The following is a 26,895-nucleotide window of genomic DNA, read 5'->3' on the forward strand; positions in this document are numbered from 1 at the left end:
AGTATATTTACAGCTAGAATTCAGTAGAAGTCAAGTATTTCCTATATATATATATATATATATATATATATATATATATATAGGAAATACTTGACGTTCAGTGATATCTAGCTATATATATATATATATATATATATATATATATATATATATATATATATATATATATATATATATATATATATATATATATATATATATATATATATATATATATATATATATATATATATATATATATATATATACACACACATACATACAGGTAAAAGCCAGTAAATTAGAATATTTTGAAAAACTTGATTTATTTCAGTAATTGCATTCAAAAGGTGTAACTTGTACATTATATTTATTCATTGCACACAGACTGATGCATTCAAATGTTTATTTCATTTAATTTTGATGATTTGAAGTGGCAACAAATGAAAATCCAAAATTCCGTGTGTCACAAAATTAGAATATTACTTAAGGCTGATACAAAAAAGGGATTTTTAGAAATGTTGGCCAACTAAAAAGTATGAAAATGAAAAATATGAGCATGTACAATACTCAATACTTGGTTGGAGCTCCTTTTGCCTCAATTACTGCGTTAATGCGGCGTGGCATGGAGTCGATGAGTTTCTGGCACTGCTCAGGTGTTATGAGAGCCCAGGTTGCTCTGATAGTGGCCTTCAACTCTTCTGCGTTTTTGGGTCTGGCATTCTGCATCTTCCTTTTAACAATACCCCACAGATTTTCTATGGGGCTAAGGTCAGGGGAGTTGGCGGGCCAATTTAGAACAGAAATACCATGGTCCGTAAACCAGGCACGGGTAGATTTTGCGCTGTGTGCAGGCGCCAAGTCCTGTTGGAACTTGAAATCTCCATCTCCATAGAGCAGGTCAGCAGCAGGAAGCATGAAGTGCTCTAAAACTTGCTGGTAGACGGCTGCGTTGACCCTGGATCTCAAACAGAGTGGACCGACACCAGCAGATGACATGGCACCCCAAACCATCACTGATGGTGGAAACTTTACACTAGACTTCAGGCAACGTGGATCCTGTGCCTCTCCTGTCTTCCTCCAGACTCTGGGACCTCGATTTCCAAAGGAAATGCAAAATTTGCATGGTTGGGTGATGGTTTGGGGTGCCATGTCATCTGCTGGTGTCGGTCCACTCTGTTTCCTGAGATCCAGGGTCAACGCAGCCGTCTACCAGCAAGTTTTAGAGCACTTCATGCTTCCTGCTGCTGACCTGCTCTATGGAGATGGAGATTTCAAGTTCCAACAGGACTTGGCGCCTGCACACAGCGCAAAATCTACCCGTGCCTGGTTTACGGACCACGGTATTTCTGTTCTAAATTGGCCCGCCAACTCCCCTGACCTTAGCCCCATAGAAAATTGTGGGGTATTGTGAAAAGGAAGATGCAGAATGCCAGACCCAAAAACGCAGAAGAGTTGAAGGCCACTATCAGAGCAACCTGGGCTCTCATAACACCTGAGCAGTGCCAGAAACTCATCGACTCCATGCCACGCCGCATTAACGCAGTAATTGAGGCAAAAGGAGCTCCAACCAAGTATTGAGTATTGTACATGCTCATATTTTTCATTTTCATACTTTTCAGTTGGCCAACATTTCTAAAAAATCCCTTTTTTGTATTAGCCTTAAATAATATTCTAATTTTGTGACACACGGAATTTTGGATTTTCATTTGTTGCCACTTCAAATCATCAAAATTAAATGAAATAAACATTTGAATGCATCAGTCTGTGTGCAATGAATAAATATAATGTACAAGTTACACCTTTTGAATGCAATTACTGAAATAAATCAAGTTTTTCAAAATATTCTAATTTACTGGCTTTTACGTGTGTGTGTGTGTGTGTGTGTGTGTGTGTGTGTGTGTGTGTGTGTGTGTGTGTGTGTGTGTGTGTGTGTGTGTGTGTGTGTGTGTGTGTGTGTGTGTGTGTGTGTGTGTGTGTGTGTGTGTGTGTGTGTGTGTGTGTGTGTGTGTGTGTGTGTGTGTGTGTGTGTGTGTGTGTGTGTGTGTGTGTGTGTGTGTGTGTGTGTGTGTGTGTGTGTGTGTGTGTGTGTGTGTGATATATATATATAAAATAAATGAATTTCAGTGTTCATTTATTTACACATATACACACACATAACACTCATCTACTCATTGTTGAGTTAAGGGTTGAATTGTCCATCCTTGTTCTATTCTCTGTCACTATTTTTCGAAGCATGCTGAACACCCTCTCTGAGCATTGATGTGTGGCACGCACAAAAGTGCTTTCATCAAATGCACTAGATGGCAGTATTGTCCTGTTTAAGAGTGTCACAACATTGCTGTTTACGGCAGACAAACTGCTTTACGGTATACAAAAAAGTGACTGCTGTTGTGTGTTGTTGCCACGCTGGGAGGACGTTAATGAAACTGCCTAACAATAAACCCACATAAGAAACCAAGAACTCGCCCTCCATCATTCTATAGTTATAACGTGATTGGGCAGGTACGCTTTTTTATATTGTGGAGGACCCGAGTCCGCCTGAATTTCGGGAGATTTCCGGGAGAAAATTTGTCCCGCAAGGTTTTCGGGAGAGGCGCTGAATTTCGGGAGTCTCCCGGAAAATCCGGGAGGGTTGGCAAGTATGACTTTTAAGCACAACTTTTTTTGTCGCAACGACCTCGTATCATATTTCATGTTATTTGCCAACTTGGCCACCTTTCAGAAACTGTCTTTTGCATGGTTTTCTGGTTTGTACACGTGCAGTAATAATCTGTATACCGTATTTTTCAGACTATAAGGCGCACTTAAAATCCTTTCATTTTCTCAAAACTCGACAGTGCTGTAATGTACGGAATAATTTTGGTTGTGCTGACCAACCTCGAAGCTATTTTATTTGGTACATGGTGTAATGATGAGTGTGACCAGTAGATGGCAGTCACACATAAGAGATACGTGTAGACTGCAGGATGACGCCAGTAAACACGACTTTAAATGTTCCATTGAAAATATAGAACATTACACATGGATCTCAAAAAATCTGTCAAACTGTTTTAGTACGACTTGATGGATTGTCAACATACGAGTAGTATGGTGTGCGTATAAGGACCGCAAAATGGCACCCATTAGACACATTATCTGCCGTTTTGTTTTGCAATATTATGCAAAACCAACTTTTTTTTTACCTTGTGGTACCTGCTGTTCTGTATTTGGGATCTGCATAAGTCCTGGAAATTTGCGCCCGTCCGCCACTGTAGTCAGTGTCGACACCGTAGTCAACAAGCGTCTTCTTTTTCTATTTCTTGCAGTGACGTGCAAGAAATAGGCCCCGCCTCACCTGCCATCATGGAAAGAAAAAACATGTAAAATTTTTTTTTATTATTAAATTGTTATATGTATCCAGTGATTATACTATAAAGTTATTTTCCATTTAACTTCACCCGTTTTAGAGTATTTTTATTTAAAATCGCTGAATTTTCACATTTGCCGTTCAAATACTGAGAAGAGACGGTTGAGGCACGTCACTGCGTTGTTCCTCACCATGGATTGCGGACTCGGCTAACTGCTGGCCTGCTGTGCAGTGAGACTGTATTGCTATATGAATTATATTATACATTTCCATAGTTTAGTTAGCTGAGGTATATAATGTACAGTGTATTTTGTCAACTGTATGTGTGTAACGTATTTCTTGTGCTGAGCGATCATAAAACGGCTGCAAAAGACGCACTGGCTGAGGCTCGCCTCCTGCACCCTCGCCGTAGAATGCACGGAAACCCCTGACGGGAGTGTTGTATCAACTAAAGCCCACACTTAAACTTTCCACGTGCAAGAATGAATCTATTTAAAAAAGTTATTTCATAAGAAGCCAAAAAGTGCAAAAACAATAATGTTCGTGTTGGAGGACTGCAGGGCCACAACATTAGGTACACCTGCAGACTGCAGGTGTATCTAATTCACAACTCCTCCAACACGAAAATTATTGTTTTTGCACTTTTTGGCTTCTTATTAAATAACTTTTGTAACCTATTTTTATGGGCTTTCCTCTTTGTGATGTTAAGTTCCTGTTATGCGCTGTTATACAGTATATGCCTTGAGCTCTTATTTTGAAGGCGCTAAGAGCGGAAGTGACGACACGTTGGAGTGGAGCGGAAGTTTTTGAAAGAAGGTAAATAAAGTGGTCCTCGTGTAAACTGGAGCCTCCGTGTTTATTTTGTAGTTTCATACAGTATAGGCGACATTTATAAACCCTCGGTTACACTTTTTTAAATAGATTCAATCTTGCACGTGGAAAGTTTAAGTGAGGGCTTTAGTTGATATAACACTCTCGTCAGGGATTGCATTAATCCAGCACAATAGCGGCTCATGGATTTATTTTATAAGTAAAGGTAAGACCATAATAAAGTTTTTTTTATTAAATGTGCTTTTTTGTGTGCTACAGTTTGTATGTGTAAAGTTAAAGTTAAGTTAAAGTACCAATGATTGTCACACACACACTAGGTGTAATGAAATTTGTCCTCTGCATTTGACCCATCCCCTTGATCACCCCCTGGGAGGTGAGGGGAGCAGTGGGCAGCAGCGGCGCCGCGCCTCGGAATCATTTTTGGTGATTTAACCCCCAATTCCAACCCTTGATGCTGAGTGCCAAGCAGGGACGAATGCTGGTATGAGCTTTTAAACATAACCCGTTAACTGCTGCCAATCAAATGGTGAATAAGATACTCTTTAGGGTTCATATGTTTGTAAATCTGACTTTGATGAAGTCAGTGCCTCACCAGCCATCAACCTCACCGCACGTCACTGATTTCTTGTTATGGAACAGTCATTCTCCGCTGTTGCCATTTCTAATATAAAGTAGCGTAAAGTTCTAACTTATATCGCGCTCTAAAAATTACTGGTGTAGTGGGTTTACATTATTTACCCGCTCATTGGCAGTTATTAGAAAGTTCCGATCAGACGTCTCTTTCACGGGACACATTTCCGGCGTTGTTGTTGCATTAGTGAGCCACGGATGAGGAGATGTTGCTCCGTTATTGATTGAAGTAAAGTCTGAATGTCATTAAAACAGTTAGCTCCATCTTTTGACACTTCTTCCACTCCCGTCCTTGCACGCTACAACAAAGATGATGGAGAAAAGACACTGCCAAAGGTGAGCCACGTAAATAAGACCGCCCACAAAACGGTGCATCCTGAAGCGACTGTCAGAAAGCGACTTAAAGATGATCTGTAAAACGCAATCTATGCAACATTTGGACCAAAGAACCGCTATTACATGTTATGTAGACCACAAGGAAGTGTTTTACATTTAGAAAAAAAAAAAAAAGAAAATGACCCCTTTAAAGCGCCCTATAATCCGGTGCGCTTTTTGTATGAAAACAAACCTGACGAGACCTGCTCATTGGCAGTGCGCCTTATAATGCTGTGTGCCCTACAAAAAACAGTTTTTTCAGACCTCTTTGTAGGGAGAAAAATAGTTTTATATTTTTCAATATTGGGTCTCTCCCTTTTGCAGGGAAGAGTCCTCCTTTTATTCTCAGACTGTCTAAATAATGGGGGGACTGGAATTGATGATTAACAAAAAGGAGTACGTACAAACAATATCGATTCCAGCGCTAGAGAAAGGAGGACCAAGGCGTCTAAAGTCCGAAGCATTTCAGAAAATGTTTGCTCTCCACATATGTCTATCTTGTTGGAGATCGAAACTGAAAGTTAACTTTACTCGCTCTCCGCACCCGGTGCATCCAAACACATTTAAAACTAGAGGAAAATAGAATGTGTGCGTATAAATACAGGCCTCGAATTTTAACTTTTTATGGTCAAGGCAAGTGTTGCCTTAAAGGAGGGCTCATATTTTAGGGCCCCAAGGCAAGTTAGAAGGGCACCAAGGCAAACATTTTCTTTCCAAGCAGGGGCTCCAAAGCATGCATGCATGCATGCATGCATGCATGCATACTGTTGCGTTTGGACCAGATGTTCCTCCAAGGGAATTTAAGTTACTGGTCAATCCCAAATTCTTTTGATGACACATAAGCTGAGTTCAAATTATCACCAGAACAGAATAGGTATTTTGTAATTTATTTTCAAAGCTTTGAAGATAGAGAACAGCCTAGGACAACACATTCAATTGCGCAGCTAAGCTGATCTGAAAACCTTACGGAAGTGCTGTCTTCTTCAATATGTCCCTCGCCCCCACCCTCCAGAAGTAATACACAAGTCAATTATTCTACTCTGAGAAAAGACAGGATAAGGTAAGAGAAAGGAGTATTACTACTCCCTGCATTCCAAGCTCAAGGTAGTCCACAGTGTACCCTCGGTGATGAGATGGAGAAAAAATAGAAAGAGCACAAAGAGAAAACACTAGTTATTTCAAACCTGACTATAGAAATAAATAACTCTTAAATATGGATATATGTAGATATCTATCTTCGTCAATACATATACAGTTTAAAAAAAAATCATTATTATAAACTTGTCAACTTTTTGTCATTTCATGATGCCTTTCTCTATTTTTATCTTTTGATATAAGGAAGTATTGTTTTTTTTGTTTTTTTTAAGTTATGTAGATTCTGTATCGGGACAGATCCATTAAGAGTTTGAGCAGAAATATGTCGTATAGGAATTAACTATACACAATAAAACGTTAACAAAATGACGTGTCAAATGGTTTTTAAAGTATTACTTTGTGACATGAAAAAAACACAAGTAATGTAAAAAAAAAAACATGGCATATACTTTTTGATGTCAAAATAAAACACAAAGCAGTTTGGCTAATGAAGATAGTCTAATAAACAAGATGTTCTTCTCCAACGCCCCCTTGTGGTTCAGTACAACAGTTTGGCCAACAACAAAGAAAACCACCTCATTACTCTGTCAAAGCAGCTGATGGACGCTGTATTGTCAAAATGAAAGCAGCATCATATAGTTTTTCTCCTTCGCTGTATACTTTTAGTGTGGGGACAAGTGTCTCCAATATTGTCCACACCTGTCTCCATCTAAACACAGCAGTGCGCTCTCAAACGCACGGCGGGAAGCGAGGGAAAATGACTGTAGCGTCCCGAAAGAGTTGGTGCTGCGAAATGTGTTTGTAATTTTTGTTTAGTGTTGTCGCACTATTATGGCACAGGTTTATGACAGTGTTAGCCTTGTTTTTACGGCCACCCTTAGTGTGACATGTAGGTGTGTTGACTAAGTAAGATTAACGTAGTTTGACCGCCATGATAAATAAGCCAAACAATGCTAGTGCGCATGCGCCTGACTTCATGTTCCCCAAAAATGCATTAATAAATAACAGGGTGACTGTATGAACCGTAGGGAATTTAATTGCGAGTTATCATTATGCCGTTGACCATTAACAAGTAAAAAGTGAAACTGAAGGGCGGTCACGGAAAGTTGTTGCCGCAAAAGTTGGTAAATTTTTAGGGCATTACGACAAATGAGAGGGTTAAATTTGAGCCCTGTAAATAGAAAACAGGGTAAGATTATTTTTAACTTCTTTGAGCAAAACCAAGCGAATAACTTCTGAGGTTTTCCATTTTATTTGTGTAGGTTTTGCAGAGTGATCGCCCCGAGCCGGTGTTTGGAATCTGTATGGGCAATCAGATCACTGCCCTCGCTGCTGGAGCAAAGTCTTACAAGCTACCAATGGGCAACAGGTGAGTTTAGACTTTAAACCTTCTTCCCTGACAACTACAGCTCAGTAGTTAGCACGCTCGTCGGTTTGAGCAGCAAGTGGAACAATAGGAAAAATAGGACGGAGCTGAAAGAGTGATTACACAATCGCTACAATGGTGCCGTGACCCGGATGGTATCGAGTTGGTAAACTCCACTCTCTGACCACTTCAAGAGCAGTGCCTGGGCTTTTAGCTCGGTAGTTAACACGCTTGTCGGTTTGAGCAGCGAGTGGAACAGTAGGAAAAACAGGACGCAGTCGAAAGAGTGAGTACACAAACGCTAAAATGGTGCAGTGACCCAGATGGTATCGAGCTGGTAAACCTCACTCCCTGACAACTTCAGGAACAGTGCTTGGGCTTTTAGCTCGGTAGTTAGCACGCTCGTTGGTTTGAGCAGCGAGTGGAACAGTAGGAAAAACAATTCGCAGCTGAAAGAGTGAGTACACAAACGCTAAAATGGTGCCGTGACCCGGATGGTATCAAGTTGGTAAACCTCACTCCCTGACAACTCCAGGAACAGTGCTTGGGCTTTTGGCTCAGTAATTAGCACACCTGTCTCTAATGCGGACGACCCAGGTTTGAGCACCGGGTGGAACAGTAGGAAAAACAGGACGCAGCCGAAAGAGTGAGTGCACAATCGCTACAATGGTGCCGTGACCCGGATGGTATCGAGTTGGTAAACCTCACTCCCTGACAACTTCAAGAGCAGTGCCTGGGCTTTTAGCTCGATAGTTAACACGCTCGTCGGTTTGAGCAGCGAGTGGAACAGTAGGAAAAACAGGACGCAGCCGAAAGAGTGAGTACACAAACGCTAAAATGGTGCCGTGACCCGGATGGTATCGAGTTGGTAAACCTCACTCCCTGACAACTTCAGGAACAGTGCTTGGGCTTTTCGCTCAGTAGTTAGTACACCTGTCTCTCATGCGGACGACCCAGGTTTGAGCACCGGGTGGAACAGTAGGAAAAACAGGACGCAGCCGAAAGAGTGAGTGCACAATCGCTACAATGGTGCCGTGACCCGGATGGTATCGAGTTGGTAAACCTCACTCCCTGACAACTTCAGGAACAGTGCTTGGGCTTTTAGCTCGGTAGTTAGCACGCTCGTTGGTTTGAGCAGCGAGTGGAACAGTAGGAAAAACAGGAAGCAGCCGAAAGAGTGAGTGCACAATCGCTACAATGGTGCCGTGACCCGGATGGTATCGAGTTGGTAAACCTCACTCCCTGACAACTTTAGGAACAGTGCTTGGGCTTTTAGCTCGGTAGTTAGCACGCTCGTTGGTTTGAGCAGCGAGTGGAACAGTAGGAAAAACAGGACGCAGCTGAAAGAGTGAGTACACAAACGCGAAAATGGTGCCGTGACCCGGATGGTATCGAGTTGGTAAACCTCACTCCCTGACAACTTCAGGAACAGTGCTTGGGCTTTTGGCTCAGTAATTAGCACACCTGTCTCTCATGCGGACGACCCAGGTTTGAGCACCGGGTGGAACAGTAGGAAAAACAGGACTGAGCCGAATGAGTGAGTACACAATCACTCCAATGGTGCCGTGACCCGGGTGGTATCGAGTTGGTAAACCTCACTCCCTGACAACTTCAGGAACAGTGCTTGGGCTTTTAGCTCGGTAGTCAGCACGCTCGTTGGTTTGAGCAGCGAGTGGAACAGTAGGAAAAACAGGAAGCAGCCGAAAGAGTGAGTACACAATCGCTACAATGGTGCCGTGACCTGGATGGTATCGAGTTGGTAAACCTCACTCCCTGACAACTTCAGGAACAGTGCCTGGGCTTTTAGCTCAGTAGTTAGCACACCTGTCTCTCATGCGGACGACCCAGGTTTGAGCACCTGGTGGAACAATAGGAAAAACAGGACAGAGCCGAAAGAGTGAGTGCACAATCGCTACAATGGTGCCGTGACCCGGATGGTATCGAGTTGGTAAACCTCACTCCCTGACAACTTCAAGAGCAGTGCTTGGGCTTTTCGCTCAGTAGTTAGCACACCTGTCTCTCATGCGGACGACCCAGGTTTGAGCACCTGGTGGAACAATAGGAAAAACAGGACGGAGCCGAAAGAGTGAGTGCACAATCGCTACAATGGTGCCGTGACCCGGATGGTATCGAGTTGGTAAACCTCACTCCCTGACAACTTCAAGAGCAGTGCTTGGGCTTTTCGCTCAGTAGTTAGCACACCTGTCTCTCATGCGGACGACCCAGGTTTGAGCACCTGGTGGAACAATAGGAAAAACAGGACGGAGCCGAAAGAGTGAGTGCACAATCGCTACAATGGTGCCTTGACCCGGATGGTATCGAGTTGGTAAACCTCACACCCTGACAACTTCAAGAGCAGTGCCTAGGCTTTTAGCTCGGTAGCGAGCGCGCTCGTCTCTCATGCAGACAACCAAGGTTCGAGTCCTTGGCGGAACAGAAAAAGCAGGGACTGAACCACACGGGTTGCAATGGTGCCGTGACCCGGATGAGAGTGCGGTTTAGGGAGGTGTATGTAATGGAGGCTGGGCCATGTTTACGTTTGTAAACCTCGCTCCCTGACAACTTTGAAAGCAGTGCTGACTATCGAGGTGATAGTCTGGGCTTTTATCTTGGTAGTCGGCATTCTCACCTCTCATGCTGGCAACCTGCATTTGAGCCCCGGGCAGTAGGAAGGGTAGAAAAAAACAGCTGAAGTGTGTCATTGGTGTGTGTGTTCCTCAGAGGCCAGAATCAGCCGGTACTGAATTTGATGACCGGCCAGGCCTTCATTACAGCCCAGAACCACGGCTACGGCATAGACAGCGAGTCCCTTCCCCCAGGATGGAGCCCGCTTTTCATCAACGCCAATGATGGCACAAATGAGGTGGGTTCCGTTCACTGCAAATGACTTCCAGCAAAACACGCCACATGCATGTCTCCCCCATGAATAAACACTCATGAAATATGTAGTGGAAGTGGGGCGACCTCCAAGAAAGGCTGAGAGAATAACATTTCACAGTCCACGCTCACATTTGGGATGTTTTGCAGGGCATCATGCACAACACTAAACCTGTTTTCACGGCTCAGTTCCACCCAGAGGCCAAAGGAGGCCCCACCGACACCGAGGTATTTACAGACCTCCACTTGCTGAATACATTGAAATCCTTGCGTGTATCTCAGTGTCAATATTGGCTTTGATATTGTCTTGCGGCTGGGCAGTTCCTCTTCGACACATTCATGGCCTTGATCCAAAAAGGACAGGATGCCAACATAGCGTCCGTCATGCCCAAGAAACCGTACATCCCTCCCAGAGTGCAGGTGAGATCTGTACTGTGTTCCAGATAGGATTGTCCTGACACCAATAATTTGGTACCGGTACCTAAATGTGTTTCGATACTTTTCTAAATAAAGGGGACCACAAAAAACTGCATTATGGGCTTCTTTTTTTTTTTTTAACAAAAAAACCTTATGGTACATTAAACCTATGTTATTGCAATCCAAGAACAATTTTGGCCTTAAATAAAATAGTGAACATACTAGATAACTTGTCTTTTATTAGTACGTAAACAAACAACTCCTAATTAGTCTGCTGACGTATGCAGTAACATATTGTCATTTATCTACCTATTTTGTCAACATTATGAGGGACAAACTGTACAAATGTATTATTAATCTACTTGTTCATTTACTGTTGATATCTGCTTATTTTCTGTTTCAACATGTTCTAGCTACACTTCTGTTGAAATGTAATAATCACTTATTCTTCTGTTGTTTGATACTTTACATTTGTTTTGGATGATACCACAAATTTAGGTATCGATCCGATAGTAGTTACAGGATCATACTTCGTTCATATTCAAAGTCCTCATGTGTCCAGGGATGTATTTCATGACTTTATAAAATCAATATTGTTATGAATATTTGACCTATTCAAGGCTCCAATTATTTCACTTAAAAAAAATCTCACTACGACATATTTTTTGGGGGAAAATATTGCATATTTTATTCCAATTTTTATGTATTCTTTTTTTTTTTTTTACTTATTTTTAGGATTTCCTGTTTAGTTTGTTTCATACCCTTTTTGTCATGGAAAATTTAGTTTTTTATATGTCAAACAGACAAAATGTGCAATATTTTCCCCCAAAAAAATATTTCAAAGTGGAATTTTTTAAAGTGAAATAATTGGAGCTTTGAATAGGTCAATTATTCATAACAATATTGATTTTGATTCATTATTATTTTTGCACAATAGGAGTTTTAAAGCGAAAAAAACAGCCTGCATGGCAGTTTTGTGTTATTAGTCAACACTGCAGATTTTTTTCATCATATTTCACTTGTTTGCTCTTTTATTCAAATTTTTTATCTATTAATTATTTTTAAAATATTTTTAAAATTTCCTTTTTTGTTTGTTTCAAACCCTATTTGTCATGAAAAACTTAGTTTTTTATATGGCAAACAGACAAAATATGTAATGTTTTCCCCAAAAAGATATTTCAAACTAGAATTTTTTTAAGTGAAATAATTGCAGCCTTGAATAGGTCAATTATTCATAACATTGATTTTGATTCATTATTATTTTTGCACAGTAGGAGTTTTTATACCTATTAATTTTTTTAATAGTATTTTTAGAATGTGCCGGTAAAATTGATACAAATTTAAAATTATTATTAAAATGTATTTAAATGATTGCCCTGCAATGAGGTGGCGACTTGTCCAGGGTGTACGCCGCCTTCCGCCCGATTGTAGCTGAGATAGGCTCCAGCGCCCCCCGCGACCCCGAAGGGAATAAGCGGTAGAAAATGGATGGATGACTTTATAAACATGAATTTAAAAAAAATAACATAATCGATGTAATCATAGTAGTATCGACTAGATACGTTATTGTACTAGGTATCATTACAGTGGATGTCAGGTGTAGATCCACCCATGGCGTTTGTTTACATTCAGGAACAGTCTCATTAGCGTTGAGCTATGGTATCCTCCTGAAGCATGTTTACCTATGACTCGTCTTCTAGTGATAATGTACTTGTAAGAAACTTACTTTTTTTGTCGCTATGGAGACCAGGATTAGTAATTTAGAAGTAGCTAAAACACTGCCTGCAGCGGGTGGATGTTAGCTGCTAGCTAGCTAGCCATGTCTTAAAGCATCTCTTCCTAAGGGTGTTTCAGTGTTGTAACTTCACCTTTATCTTAATTTTTAGACCAAAATGCGTCCGTTCTCCCTTTTCTGTCTACACACTGTGTCTGCTTGTAAGTACTCTGTGATTGTGCGCTGCCGAACATGCTCCTCTGCTTGTAAAACCAGCAATGTGACGACGCGCCGTCATGCCCATTCAGGAAAAAAAAAATGGGGAACCGGTACTTTCATATATAGTATAGTACCGCTTTAGATTCATTAGTACCATGATATTATACTAGTACCGTACAACCCTAGTTCCAGAAATGTATAAAACCAAGTTAGTTATTTTTTGGTATTGTCTTATTGAAATGTTACTTCATTCTTGATCTGCTTTGCCTTTTTAACGTTGTGAGTGAAGGTGTCCAAGGTGTTGGTGCTGGGCTCTGGTGGACTGTCTATTGGCCAGGCTGGAGAGTTTGACTACTCTGGATCTCAGGCCATCAAGGCTATGAAAGTAAGAACTACACATTATAATACAAATAATAACATGCAGTAGGGCAGGGGTGTCCAAACTTTGAGAAAGGAAAACATGCGGGGGCCATTTTGATATTAATTTTCAAAACCAGTACAATATTTATTGTAACTAGAGATGTCCGATATCGGACTGCCGATATTATCGGCCGATAAATGCTTTAAAATGTGATATCGGAAATAATCGGTATCGGTTTCAAAAAGCAAAATGTATGACTTTTTAAAAGGCCGCTGTGTGTGTGTGTGTGTGTGTGTGTGTGTGTGTGTGTGTGTGTGTGTATATATGTATATATATGTGTGTGTATATATATATATATATATATATATATGTGTGTGTGTGTATATATGTGTATATGTGTATGTGTATATGTATATATATATATATGTGTGTGTGTGTGTGTGTGTGTGTGTGTATATATATATATGTGTGTGTGTGTGTATATATATATATGTGTGTGTGTATATATATATATGTGTGTGTGTGTATATGTGTGTGTGTGTGTATGTATATATCTGTGTGTGTGTGTGTGTGTGTGTGTGTGTGTGTGTGTGTGTGTGTGTGTGTGTGTGTGTGTGTGTGTGTGTGTGTGTGTGTGTGTGTGTGTGTGTGTGTATATATATGTGTGTGTATGTATATGTGTATATATACTGTAAAAATGTGTGTGTGTATATATATATATATGTGTGTGTGTATGTATGTATGGTATGTATGGTATGTATGTAAGTAAAGGGTCCCAGTCATTAAAGTGTTGAAAATAAGACAAATGTTATATATAAGCCGCACCCACTAAATTTTGAAAGATAAAAAGTATTTTTCCACATATTAGCCGCACCGGACTATATGCCGCAAATATATATGTTGTAAAATGAGTTATTTTGTTGTAATATGTTGTAAATGTTGATACCTTAATTGTTTCCAAAGGGTGTCTGTAACACGGCAGTAAAACGGCTGATCAAACAAAACATGGACCCACTAGCTGCACAAGCTCGCTCTCCAATCAGCTAAACAGACTCAATAACTCCCCGGCAACGTTTTGGTGAATTTACTGAGAAATTTGCGAAACTGAAACAATACAAAAAGAATGCCATTGTAAGTTAATAATACTAACACAGACGCTCGTAAACGTGTTAGCTTATTAGGTAAAGCTAAATAAGCTCATTACATTACGATAGCACGTACAAATGAAAACACTCCTACAGACATCACACATGGGACGCTTTAGTAAGTAAGAATAGTTTTAAAGTGCAGTTCCCTTTTAGTTCCCTTTCGTTTTCTGTTTTGCACCAAGTTGTGTACACAGAATCATGTACATTTCCATATAACATGTACATATAAACTGGATTGTGCATAATGTTGTAGCCAGTCAGTGCATACTATAATCTGGCTTTTCTGAATGAATCAGGATTTCCGGGGGTCATTAAAAAGCATTAAAAGTAATTAAATGGATTTTGTGAAAATTAAGGCATTAAATGGCCTTAAAAGCAGTAAATATGTGTAAAAATATTATAGAATTGCAATTGGCAACAATAAAGACTACAGAATAAAACATCCAACCCAGTTTTTTCCAATTGGTAAAAAAAAAAAAACTGCACTTCAAGATGTTCAATATTTATTGAAGTGCAATTCTTGCTAAGAGAGATTGAGAGTCCATTTTATTTTTATGTTTACCTGTTTAGGACAATTAGTTATTGACCTTCCAATTACAACGGCGTACCGTGCCTGGTAGAGTGGCCGTGCCAGCAACCTGAGGGTTCCTGGCTCGATCCCCAGCTTCTACCACCCTAGTCACGTCCGTTGTACTTGAGCAAGACACTTCACCCTTGCTCCTGATGGGTTGTGGTTAGTGCCTTGCATGGCAGCTCCCACCATGTGTGTATGTGGAAATAGTGTCAAAGCGCTTTGAGTACCTTGAAGGTAGAAAAGCGCTATACAAGTATAACCCATTTTACCATTTTTTTTTTTTTTTTTTTAGTTGTAAAACTTACAAACCTTGCTTGGAGTAATGAATGAAGAATCCATATGAGTAAAAACGCTGTGGATGGCTGGAACCAGCGTTCCGGTTAAAACAAAATTGCCGATAAATGAAAGGACACTGCAGCACCTGCAGTGAGCGAACTCGTCCAAAAGATGTCGCCATAGCACAATGAATAAAACGCATATCGCCGCCAATGGAAAGAAAACGTAAATTAGCTACTCCGTTTTTTAAGCTGCAGGGTTCAAAGTGTAGGATAAAGTGTCTTATGGTCATACTTGCCAACCCCGAAATTCAGCGCCTCTCCCGAAAACCTCCCGGGACAAATTTTCTCCCGAAAATCTCCCGAAATTCAGGCACACAATATAAACAAGCATACCTGCCCAATCACGTTATAACTGTAGAATGATCGAGGGCGAGTTCTTGGTTTCTTATATGGGTTTATTGTTAGGCAGTTTCATTAACGTCCTCCCAGCGAGGCAACAACACACAACAATAGCATTTCGTCTACCATAAAGCAGTTCGTCTGCCGTAAACAGCAATGTTGTGACACTCTTAAACAGGACAATACTGCCATCTAGTGCATTTGATGAAAGCACTTTTTGCGTGCCACAAAGCAATGCATCATCAGTGAGGGCGTTCAGCATGGTTAGAAAAATAGTGACAAATAGAACAAGGATGGACAATTCAACCCTTAACTCAACAATGAGTAGATGAGTGTTATGTGTGTGTATATGTGTAAATAAATGAACACTGAAATTCAAGTATTTATTTTATTTATATATATATATATAAAATACTTGACTTGGTGAATCCTCGCTGTAAATATACTCCTCCCCTCTTAACCACGCCCCCAACCACGCCCCGCCCCCAACCTCCCGAAATCAGAGGTCTCAAGATTGGCAAGTATGCTTATAGTCCGGAATTTAGGCTAATAATGATGATCAACATTTGGGTTAAACATGTTGATTTGACAGCCTTAAAGGGAATAAGCGGTAGTGGATGGATGGATGGATGGATGGAAGATGTAAAACAAGACAGTGAATGCAACATTCCTGTGGGCCAATGTTGGAAAAGCACCACGCCAGCCTATGATTAACCCTTTAACTGTTGTGACATTGTGTTTGTAGGAGGAGAATGTGAAGACCGTGCTCATGAATCCAAATATAGCTTCGGTCCAGACCAATGAAGTCGGCACCAAGCAGGCCGACTCTGTCTACTTCCTGCCCGTCACGTCGCAGTTTGTTACCGACGTGATTAAGGCCGAGCGCCCTGATGGCATCCTGCTTTCCATGGGTGGACAGACGGCTCTGAACTGCGGTGAGATTTGTATCGGAAATGTTTCTAATTCACTAGTTTGGGATGCTTTTATTCTACAAAAAGGCAAAGAATATCAATACCAGGGCTGGGAGAACTAATCGAGTCGTGTAAAGTTCGGAGCAATCTATTGATGGTCGCCCTCCTTGCATGCTTTTATCCACACTTACAGCATAATACGTCACACATAATTTCTCGTTACATCATGTCCCAATAGGAGTAGGAAGAAGCAAAGCTTATTTAATCCTACCCCTTTCCTACTTCAGGGCGTTTACAAATACATATGTTCATTTACCAACTTATTTTTGTAACACAATGATTAATACAGCAGTTCTTGTAATAGATAATTAAGTCAGTCATGATTAGCATACTGAGATGAAAAATAGCCCGTTTTCAATAAGGTCGAAGGTAGGGATGTCCCGATCCGATATTTGGATCGGATCGGCTGCCGATATTTGCTAAAAATTGCGTATCGGCAAGGCATGGGAAAATGCCGATCCAGATCCAGTTTAAAATAAAACTCTGGTCCGTGTTTTCCAACGCACCGATTTAAATAATACATTCCACTTTTCTGCTGCTCTGTAATTTCCGTTCCGCATTTTCCAGCACACATTCAACACATCCACAGGTCTGTGTCTGTGAATTCTCACGCAGTTGCTTTTAGCTGCTGGCATTACACAACAGGCTCTGCTCACTCTTTCCTGTGTCTCCCTCTCACAGACAGCAAGTGCACCTTCTTACATACTGTCACGTCATACGTCACATACGTATAAGTCCTCCCCGAGCAGAGAGGTAGCAGCATGGCTAACGTTAGCTGTGATGCTAGCGCAGCCGTGCGAGCAACGCTCCCTCTAAAGTTCTCGCCTGTGCAATTGCGCACTGTTTAAGCGTCCTCTGCGCATAGCAAATCTATGCCACGCACAAAATCAAATAAAAAAATAAGCGCATAACAATTTTCGACACACGGACACGACAGAGAAAACAGTTTTCGTCATCATTGTTCAAATATTGTGACGTCTGTCGCGACGCTTATCTCCATTTGGTGCCACACGTCCACACCATCAAAATGCCGAGGCAAAAATGTCCAGATCAACACCGTATGAAAAAATTAGTGATTTTTTTAGTTGTGATTTCCTTCTCTGCATGAAAGTTTAAAAGTAGCATATATTAATGCAGTATGAAGAAGAATGTTTTAATGTAGACATGCAAGCCTTGAAAGAAAATTTTGAAAATCAAGACTACATTTCCTGCAAATGGGTGCATTTCTACCCTATATTTTAACTTTAGATTTATTCTCATATCAAACTCTTTTGGCTGTCTTTTTGACACTTACATCCGGCGCCCCCCCTCCACACCCTGGATTATAAATAATGTAAATAATTCAATGTGATTATCTTGTGTGATGACTGTATTATGATGATAGTATATATCTGATAGTATATATCTGTATCATGAATCAATTTAAGTGGACCCCGACTTAAACAAGTTGAAAAACTTATTGGGGTGTTACCATTTAGTGGTCAATTGTCCGGAATATGTACTTCACTGTGCAACCTACTAATAAAAGTCTCAATCAATCAATCAAAACACATAGAATCATCATACTGCTGTGATTATATGCATCAAGTGTTCATTCAAGGCTAAGGCAAAATATCGAGATATATATCGTGTATCGCAATATGGCCTTAAAATATCGCAATATTAAAAAAAGGCCATATCGCCCAGCCCTAGTTTCAATGATGCCATTTCTGTTTGTCATGTATAATTTTGTCTATTTTGTGTTTATCCTTGAATAAACAGGTCAGTTTCTTGTTACCAACCATTATATATTATTCAAACTCCCCTAATTCAGCTGGCTAGTTGTTATCAAGAGTAGTAAAACCCTTTTCAACATGATTCTGAAAACTAAGTAGGCTAAATAACTTTAAACTTTAATACATGCTCGAATAGGCCAGTATCGGTCAGTATCTGTATCGGATCGGAAATGCAAAAACAATATCGGTATCGGATCGGAAGTGCAAAAACCTGGATCGGGACATCCTTAGTTGAAGGTATTTCTCGTAATTCTTCTTCCTTGTACAAAACCCAAAACCAGTGAAGTTGACACGTTGTGAAATCGTAGATAAAAACGGAATACAATAATTTATTTGCAAATCCTTTTCAATGTATATTCAATTGAAAAGACTGCAAAGACAAGATATTTAATGTTCGAACTGAGAAACTTAATTTTTGCAAATAATCATTAACTTAGAATTTAATGTTAGCAACACATTGCCAAAAAGTTGGCACAGGGGCATTTTTACCACTGTGTTACATGGCCTTTCCTTTTAACAACACTCGGTAAATGTTTAGGAACTGAGGAGACACATTTTTTAAGCTTCTCGGGTGGAATTCTTTCCCATTCTTGCTTGATGTACAGCTTAAGTTGTTCAACGATCCGGGGTCTCTGTTGTGGTATTTTAGGCTTCATAATGCACCACACATTTTCAATGGGAGACAGGTCTGGACTACAGGCAGGCCAGTCTAGTACCCGAACTCTTGGCATTGTCTTGCTGAAATAAGCATGGTAACGTCTCTTGGATGGCAACATATGTTGCTCCAAAACCTGTATGTACCTTTCAGCATTAATGGTGACTTCACAGATGTGTAAGTTACCCATGCCTCCTTGTGCAATAATACACCCCCATACTAGGGCTGGGCGATATGGCCTTTTTTTAATATCGTGATATTCTAAGGCCATATCGCGATACACGATATCTATCTGGATATTTTGCCTTAGCCTTGAATGAACACAATCACAGCAGTATGATGATTTTGTGTCTACATTAAAACATTCTTCTTCATACTACATTAATATATGCTACTTTAAAACTTTCATGCAGAGAAGGAAATCATAACTAAAAAACTCACTTTTTTTTTCATACGGTGTTGATCTGGAAATGTTTGCCTCGGCATTTTGATGGTGTGAACGTGTGGCACCGAACAGAAATGTTGACATGCGGAGTAAGTACTCTTCATTCTCTAGGTGACTTTTCAAATGATGCTACATATTAGCAGTAATGCTACTTTTTATAGCAACGTTTTTGCCCCACACTTGACAAATTACGGTTGTCTGTTCAACATATTCCCACTTGAAGCCAAACCACCGCCAGACGATGGACCCCCTGCTGTTTTTGGGGGAATTAATTATTCCTTCATTTGTTACCAGATTCGCACCTTCTTTCTCTCGTATTACCACTCGCACGGCTGCGCTAGCATCACAGCTAACGTTACCCGTGCTGCTACCTCTTTGCTGCGCGAGGGCGTATACGTATGTGACGTATGTCGTGGCGTGTGTAAGAAGGTGCACTTGCTGTCTGTGAGAAGGAGACACAGGAAAGAGCGAGGAGAGCCTGTAGTGTAATGCCAGCAGCTAAAAGCAACTGTGTGAGAACGCATACTCCAATATCACGATATAGTCATTTTCTATATCGTATAGAGACAAACCCGCGATATATCGCGTATATCGATATATCGCCCAGACCTAACCCATACCATCACAGATGCTGGCTTTTGAACTTTGCGCCTAGAACAATCCGGATGGTTCTTTACCTCGACGACCACAGTTATTAAAAACAATTTGAAATGTGGACTCGTCAGAACACTTTTACACTTTGCATCAGTCCATCGTAGATGAGCTCGGGCCCAGCGAAGCCGGCGGCGTTTCTGGGTGTTGTTGATAAATGGCTTTCGCTTTGCATAGCAGAGTTTTAACTTGCACTTACAGATATAACGACAAACTGTAGTTACTGACAGTGGTTTTCTGAAGTGTTCCTGAGCCCATGTGGTGATATCCTTTACACACTGTCGCTTTTTGATGCAGTGCCGCTTAAGGGATCGAAGGTCACGGGCATTGGCGTTTACGTGCAGTGGTTTCTCTAGTTTCTCTGAACCTTTTGATGATAATACGGACCGTAGATGGTGAAATCCCTAAATTCCTTGCAATAGCTCGTTGAGAAATGTTGTTCTTAAACTGTTCGGCAATTTGCTCACGCATTTGTTCACAAAGTGGTGAACCTCGCCCCATCCTTGTTTATGAATGACTGAGCATTTCATGAAAACTGCTTTTATACCCAATCATGGCACCCACCTGTTCCCAATTAGCATGTTCACCTGTGGGATCTTCCATATAAGTGTTTGCATTCCTCAACTCAGTCTTTTTTGCCACTTGTGCTGGCTTTTTTGAAACATGTTGCAGGCATCAAATTCCAAATGAGCTAATATTTGCAAAAAACGTTTTCCAGTTCGAACGATAAGTATCTTGTCTTTGCAGTCTATTCAATTGAATGGAGGTAAAAGAGAATTTGCAAATGATTGTATTCTGTTTTTATTTACCATTTACACAAGGTGCCAACTTCACTGGTTTTGGGTTTTGTAACACGGTTAGTGAATGAAGTGTACTTTTCTAGTTATCACCCCATATTTCTACACAATAACTCAGATATGGTAACACTAGCGAGCAGTAAAGAATATGGAGTGTTTTAGGTTATAGCGACTTGACATGGATCAAAACTGAAAGTTAACTTGGCGTATCTGCGCACACAAATTCTTCTCCCCATTGTCTCGTTCCTGGTGCCTCTACCTCCAGAAATCTAAATTGAGACACAATGAGTGTGTATATTTGCAAAATATTTCTCTAACGAAACACATTTGCACATGTAGGGTAGTGTGTAGGTAAGACAAATATTCTCTGAGATGTTGAAATCATAACAATGAAACATTTCTTTGTATTATTTTGATGTCTTTCCAGGAGTGGAGCTGTTTCAGCAGGGCGTTCTGGAGCGCTATGGAGTGAAAGTCTTGGGTACACCCGTAGAGTCCATCATGGCCACAGAGGACAGACAAATATTCGCTGAAAAACTAATGGAGATCAACGAAAAGATTGCGCCCAGTTTTGCTGTGGAGTCTGTAAGAATACAAACGTGATGGCGTCGGATGTAATAAGTCATTATTCCAGAGAGGAAATGTTTTTTTGTCTGCTTGTAACTTTAAGGTGTGTGATGCCTTGAAAGCTGCTGAGCAGATCGGCTATCCGGTGATGCTGCGGTCTGCCTATGCCCTGGGAGGTCTGGGCTCTGGTCTATGTGCCAACAAGGATAAACTGGAGGACACTGCCAACAAGGTCAGAATGGTCAAACCTTGAATTGACGTGAAGCTTTTGTGACCTGGAAAACTAAATCGATTTTTAGCAATAGAAGAAATAGCGAACGAATCTATAGTCCCTAAAAATTGTTTTGGAATGGAAACAAATAGAATGTCTTAATTTTCTTTGACAGTGAACCCCTGATTTATCTATTGACGCTCCTCACATTTTCCCTGAAATTGTTCAATTGAAGTCCGGGAACAAACGTCATCCAGGGCAAAAACTAAGTATTCGGGTAGAGACTATTTATAGTTGTCAGACCAAACTAAGTTTAAAAACTAGATCTGACCAAACTAAGTTTAAAACTAGATCTGACCAAACTAAGTCCTAGACGAGATCTGACCAAACTAAGTCCGAGACTGGATCTGACCAAACTAAGTCCGAGACTGGATCTGACCAAACTAAGTCCGAGACTGGATCTGACCAAACTAAGTCCGAGACTGGATCTGACCAAACTAAGTCCGAGACTGGATCTGGCCAGTAGAAGTCCGAGACTGTATCTGGCCAGTCGAAGTCCGAGACTGGATCTGGCCAGTCGAAGTCCGAGACTGGATCTGGCCAGTCGAAGTCCGAGACTGGACCTGGCCAGTCGAAGTCCGAGACTGGACCTGGCCAGTCGAAGTCCGAGACTGGACCTGGCCAGTCGAAGTCCGAGACTGGACCTGGCCAGTCGAAGTCCGAGACTGGACCTGGCCAGTCGAAGTCCGAGACTGGACCTGGCCAGTCGAAGTCCGAGACTTTATTAGGAAAGAAAACTAAGAAAAGAAGAAAAAGTATAAAGAAACACCAAGGGCACGGTCAGTTTGGAAAGGCTAATGTGAAGAGGTGAGTTTTTAGGGTGGTTTTGAAGGTAGGGAGGGAGAGGGCATCTCTGATGTGCCTGGGGAGAGCGTTCCAGAGAGAGGGGGCAGCCACGGAGAAGGCCCTGTCGCCCCAGGTTCGGCGCCTGGTCTTGGGGACCTCCAGGAGGCCGGCATCACTAGACCTGAGGGAACGGGACGGGACGTGTGGCTGGAGGAGGTCAGAGAGGTAAGGTGGAACCAGGTTATGGAGTGCCTTGTAGGTGGTGAGGAGTATTTTAAAGGTGATTCTGTATTTGACAGGCAGCCAGTGAAGGTCATGAAGGACAGGTGTGATATGCTCTCTGGAGCGGGTTCCGGTGAGCAGGCGGGCAGCAGAGTTCTGGACATATTGCAGTTTGTTGAGGGTTTTGGAGGTGATGCCGTAGAGGATGCTGTTGCAGTAGTCTAGCCGGGATGAGATGAAGGCGTGGATGAGGGTTTCGGCAGCAGAGGATGTGAGGGAGGGCCGGAGACGGGCAATGTTTCTGAGGTGGAAGAATGCAGTTTTGGTGATGTGGTTTATGTGGGGGAGGAGTGAGAGGGTAGGGTCGAAAATTACACCTAGATTGCGGATGTGGGTGGAGATAGTGACAAGGCAGCCGTCGATGTTTAATGAAAAGTCCTGAGTGGAGCGAGTGAGGGAGTCGGGGCCAATGATAATTATTTCAGATTTGTTGCAGTTGAGTTTTAGAAAGTTTTTTTGCATCCAGGTTTTTATGTCTGTGAGGCAGGTGGTGAGGGTGGAGTGGGTGGCTGTGGTGATGGTCGTGGTGGAAATGTATAGTCGTGTGTCGTCGGCATAGCAGTGAAATTGAAGGCCGTGGTGTCTGAGGATCTGACCGAGGGGTAGGAGGTAGATGGTGAAGAGTAGGGGGCCAAGTACTGAGCCCTGGGGGACGCCGTGGGTGACTGGGGCAGTGGAGGAGGTGCAGTTGTTGGTTGAGATGAATTGCTGACGGTCAGAGAGGTAGGATTTCATCCAGGAGAGTGCAATGCCGGATAAACCAAGGGAGGAGTGGAGGCGTGATAGGAGGATGGAGTGGTTGATGGTGTCGAAGGCAGCACTGAGGTCGAGGAGGATGAGGATGGAGAGGGAACCAGAGTCGGCGGAGAGGAGGATGTCGTTGGTGACCTTGAGGAGGGCAGTTTCTGTGCTGTGGAGTGAGCGGAAGCCGGATTGGAACGTTTCGTGTAGGTTATTGTGGTAAAGGTGGGATTTGATTTGGGAGGCAACTGCACGTTCGAGAATTTTAGAGCGGAAGGGGAGGTTGGAGATGGGCCTGTAGTTGTTGGGGGAGTTGGGGTCGAGACCGGGTTTCTTGAGAATGGGGGTGATGGCAGCCAGCTTGAGGGCAGGAGGGACAGAGCCAGTGGATAGGGAGGAGTTAATTATAGTGGTGGTGAGAGTGAGGGGAGGCAGGCTATGACTAAAGTGGATGGGATTGGGTCGAGGATGCAGGTTGAGGCTTTCATACCAGAAGTTATGGAGGATAGGTCAGTTGTAGTGATTTCAGAGAAGAAGTTGAGTGGGTGGTTGGAGAGTAAAGGGGGGGCATGATCGGGGGTAGGGGAGGAGGTGGGAGAGGAGGCGGCCAGTTCACAGTGGATGGTGTTGATTTTTGATTGAAAAAAATTATAAAAATTCTTCACATTTGCTGGTGGTGAATGAGGTGGTGGTGGTGTCCATGGGTTTGAGGAGTTGGGTTACGGTAGAGAAGGGTATCTTGGGGTTGTTGCTGCCGGATTGTATGACGGAGGAGTAGTGGGAAGTGCGTGCATTGTTGAGGGCATCTCTGTATTCCTGTTGGTGTAGTTTGTAGATGTCCAGGTGAACAGTGAGACCGGTTTTCTTTGAGAGCCGTTCAAGTTGCCGGCCCTTGGCTTTAAGGTGACTGAGGTGGTCAGTGTACCAGGGGGCGGTGTGGGTGTAGGAGACAGTTTTGCTTTTTATGGGGGCGAGTTGATTGAGACAGGAGGAGAGTGCGCTGTTGTAGCTGTTAACCATTTCAGTGGGGGAGGCATTCAAAGTGAGGCTGTGATCGGCGGTGGTGTCAGTCAGTAGGGCGGAAAGAGAGGAGGGGTGGATTGATTTCATGTTCCGGTACGATATGGAGCGTTGCTGCTTGATAAGGGGGGTGGGGATGTCTATGTCTAGGGTGAGGGCCAGGTGGTCTGAGAGGATGTCTGTGAGGTTGAAGCTGGTGAGGTTGCTGATGGAGAGTCCAGTGGCGCAAATTAAGTCCAGGGTGTGTCCTTTTTTGTGGGTGGGGAAGTCAACGTGTTGAGTGATATTAAATGAGTTGAGAATGTCCAGAAATTCAGTGGCAGTTTTGCAGGTGGTGGAATCGACATGAATGTTGAAATCTCCCAGTAGGATGACTGAAGGTGAAATGGCACAGAGTTGGGTGAGAAATTCAGAGAGATCGGAAAGGAATGCAGGGTTGAGTTTGGGGGGACGGTAGATGATTGCAGTGACCAGGGGTTTGGGGCCAGGCAGCTTGAATGACTGGTGCTCAAAGGAGGAGGGGGTTGTGATGGTTACAGCAGTGGGTTTCAAGTGTTGGCGGTATATTGTAGCGATACCGCCACCACGACCGTCACGTGGTTTATCCATGTAGGTGTATCCTGGGGGCGTAGCTCTGTTGAGGTGAATGTATTCCAGTGGTTTTTGCCAGGTTTCGGTTATGCTGAAAAAGTCTATGTTGTCAGTTATGAATTCACTGAATATTGGTCCTTTTTTATTAAGTGAGCGGGTATTGAGCAGAGCAAATTTGAGGGATGGGTGAAGTTGGATGGGTGGTGGAGCTTTGGTTAACGGTTGCAAATAGGCAGAGCGCACGTGTGGTTTGTTATTGTGATGACGTGTGACGTCACTGGGGGTGGATCGATTGCGTGACCAGAGTGATGGGATGCAGTGTTGTTCAGTCCGGGAGTAAATAAACTTTCTGCGGGAGCTTCTGTGGATGTATCTGGGTCGGCGAAACAGTCCGTGTGTTTTGACGGTTGCTGTGATGTCTGGAGGTATGGTGACGTAGTTGTTGAGTTTGAGGAGTTGCAGAGCGGAGTATTTGAGTAGCATGCTGGCAGTGGTGGGTGTTAGCTTGGGATCGTTGGCCGACGGCCGCACACTTGTTGGCCATGGATGGAGAGACAGGCACAACGCGACGATCCACAGCATGACAGAGGAGAGGAGAGAGGAGTTGGTGGAGGGACAGCGGTCCGTGATTTGCGGGAGGGACCTGCGCCGGCTGCGTGTTGTGGCTGCTAAGGCAGGGTGGCTGGCTAGCTGTTAGCCACCAGCTGCGGAGCGGTGGCTAGTTAGCCTCCAGCTAACCAGGGAGCTGCGCTGATGTTGCTGGTTGTCGGCTAGCTCTGAAGCCGCCAGCTAACCAGGGAGCTGCGCTGATGTGGCCGGTTGCCGGCTAGCCCTGAAGCCGCCAGCTAACCAGACAGTCGGCGGGTAGCCAGGAGGGCTATCCGCGGTGCAATCCGCATTTCGGGAAACAGCTCGTAGTGGCAGGTTGTTGCTGGGCGATGGTAACCAGGAGAATCAGTGGAGCCAGCGGATGAGTGAAACATCTGTCATCTGTCAAAAAATAATCCAAGCTGATGCCAGGTGACCAAGTGGGTAAAAGTTGACAAGTAGAAAGCTACACACTTAATACACACTTAGTATAAAACAAAACAAAACAAAAAAGATACTAAGTCGCATAAAAACTAAAACTAAGGCTAAGGAAGGAGAAGCGGCGAACAAGCGAGACGCCAGCGTCCTCTCACTTGCACTTACAGATGTAGCGACAAACTGTAGTTACTGATGGTGGATTTCTGAAGTGTTCCTGAGCCCATGTGGTGATATCCTTTACACACGGATGTCGCTTTTTGATGCAGTACCGCCTGAGGGATCAAAGGTCCGTAATATCGCTTACGTGCGGTGATTTCCCCAGATTCTCTAAACCTTTTGATGATATTACAGACCTTAGATGGTGAAATCCCTAAATTCCTTGCAATAGCTCGTTGAGAAATGTTGTTCTTAAACTGTTTGACAATTTGCTCAGGCATTTGTTCACAAAGTGGTGACCCTCGCCCCATCCTTGTTTGTGAATAACTAAGCATTTCATGGAAGCTGCTTTTATACCCAATCATGGCACCCACCTGTTCCCAATTAGCCTGTTCACCTGTGGGATGTTCCAAATAAATGTTTGATGAGCATTCCTCAACTTTATCAGTCTTCTTTTGCCACTTGTGCCAGCTTTTTTAAACATGTTGCAGGCATCAAATTCCAAATGAGCTAATATTTGCAAAAAATAAAAGTTTTCCGGTTGAAACG

General features: G+C 42.5%; 1 protein-coding gene across 1 annotated transcript in view; it reads left to right on the plus strand.

Moving 5' to 3' along the window:
* Window positions 1-26,895, plus strand: part of cps1 (carbamoyl-phosphate synthase 1, mitochondrial) — a 177,174-nt gene that overhangs the window by 31,706 nt on the left and 118,573 nt on the right. The window contains exons 9-16 of the mRNA XM_061971724.2: window positions 7,522-7,628; window positions 10,347-10,488; window positions 10,653-10,730; window positions 10,824-10,922; window positions 13,142-13,237; window positions 16,358-16,547; window positions 21,334-21,491; window positions 21,577-21,705. Of these exons, the coding sequence (XP_061827708.1) occupies window positions 7,522-7,628; window positions 10,347-10,488; window positions 10,653-10,730; window positions 10,824-10,922; window positions 13,142-13,237; window positions 16,358-16,547; window positions 21,334-21,491; window positions 21,577-21,705 (999 nt within the window). The remainder of the gene's footprint in view (window positions 1-7,521; window positions 7,629-10,346; window positions 10,489-10,652; window positions 10,731-10,823; window positions 10,923-13,141; window positions 13,238-16,357; window positions 16,548-21,333; window positions 21,492-21,576; window positions 21,706-26,895) is intronic.

Source organism: Nerophis lumbriciformis, linkage group LG13 (genome assembly GCF_033978685.3).
Source record: "Nerophis lumbriciformis linkage group LG13, RoL_Nlum_v2.1, whole genome shotgun sequence".
In the NCBI taxonomy this organism is placed as follows: domain Eukaryota; kingdom Metazoa; phylum Chordata; class Actinopteri; order Syngnathiformes; family Syngnathidae; genus Nerophis; species Nerophis lumbriciformis.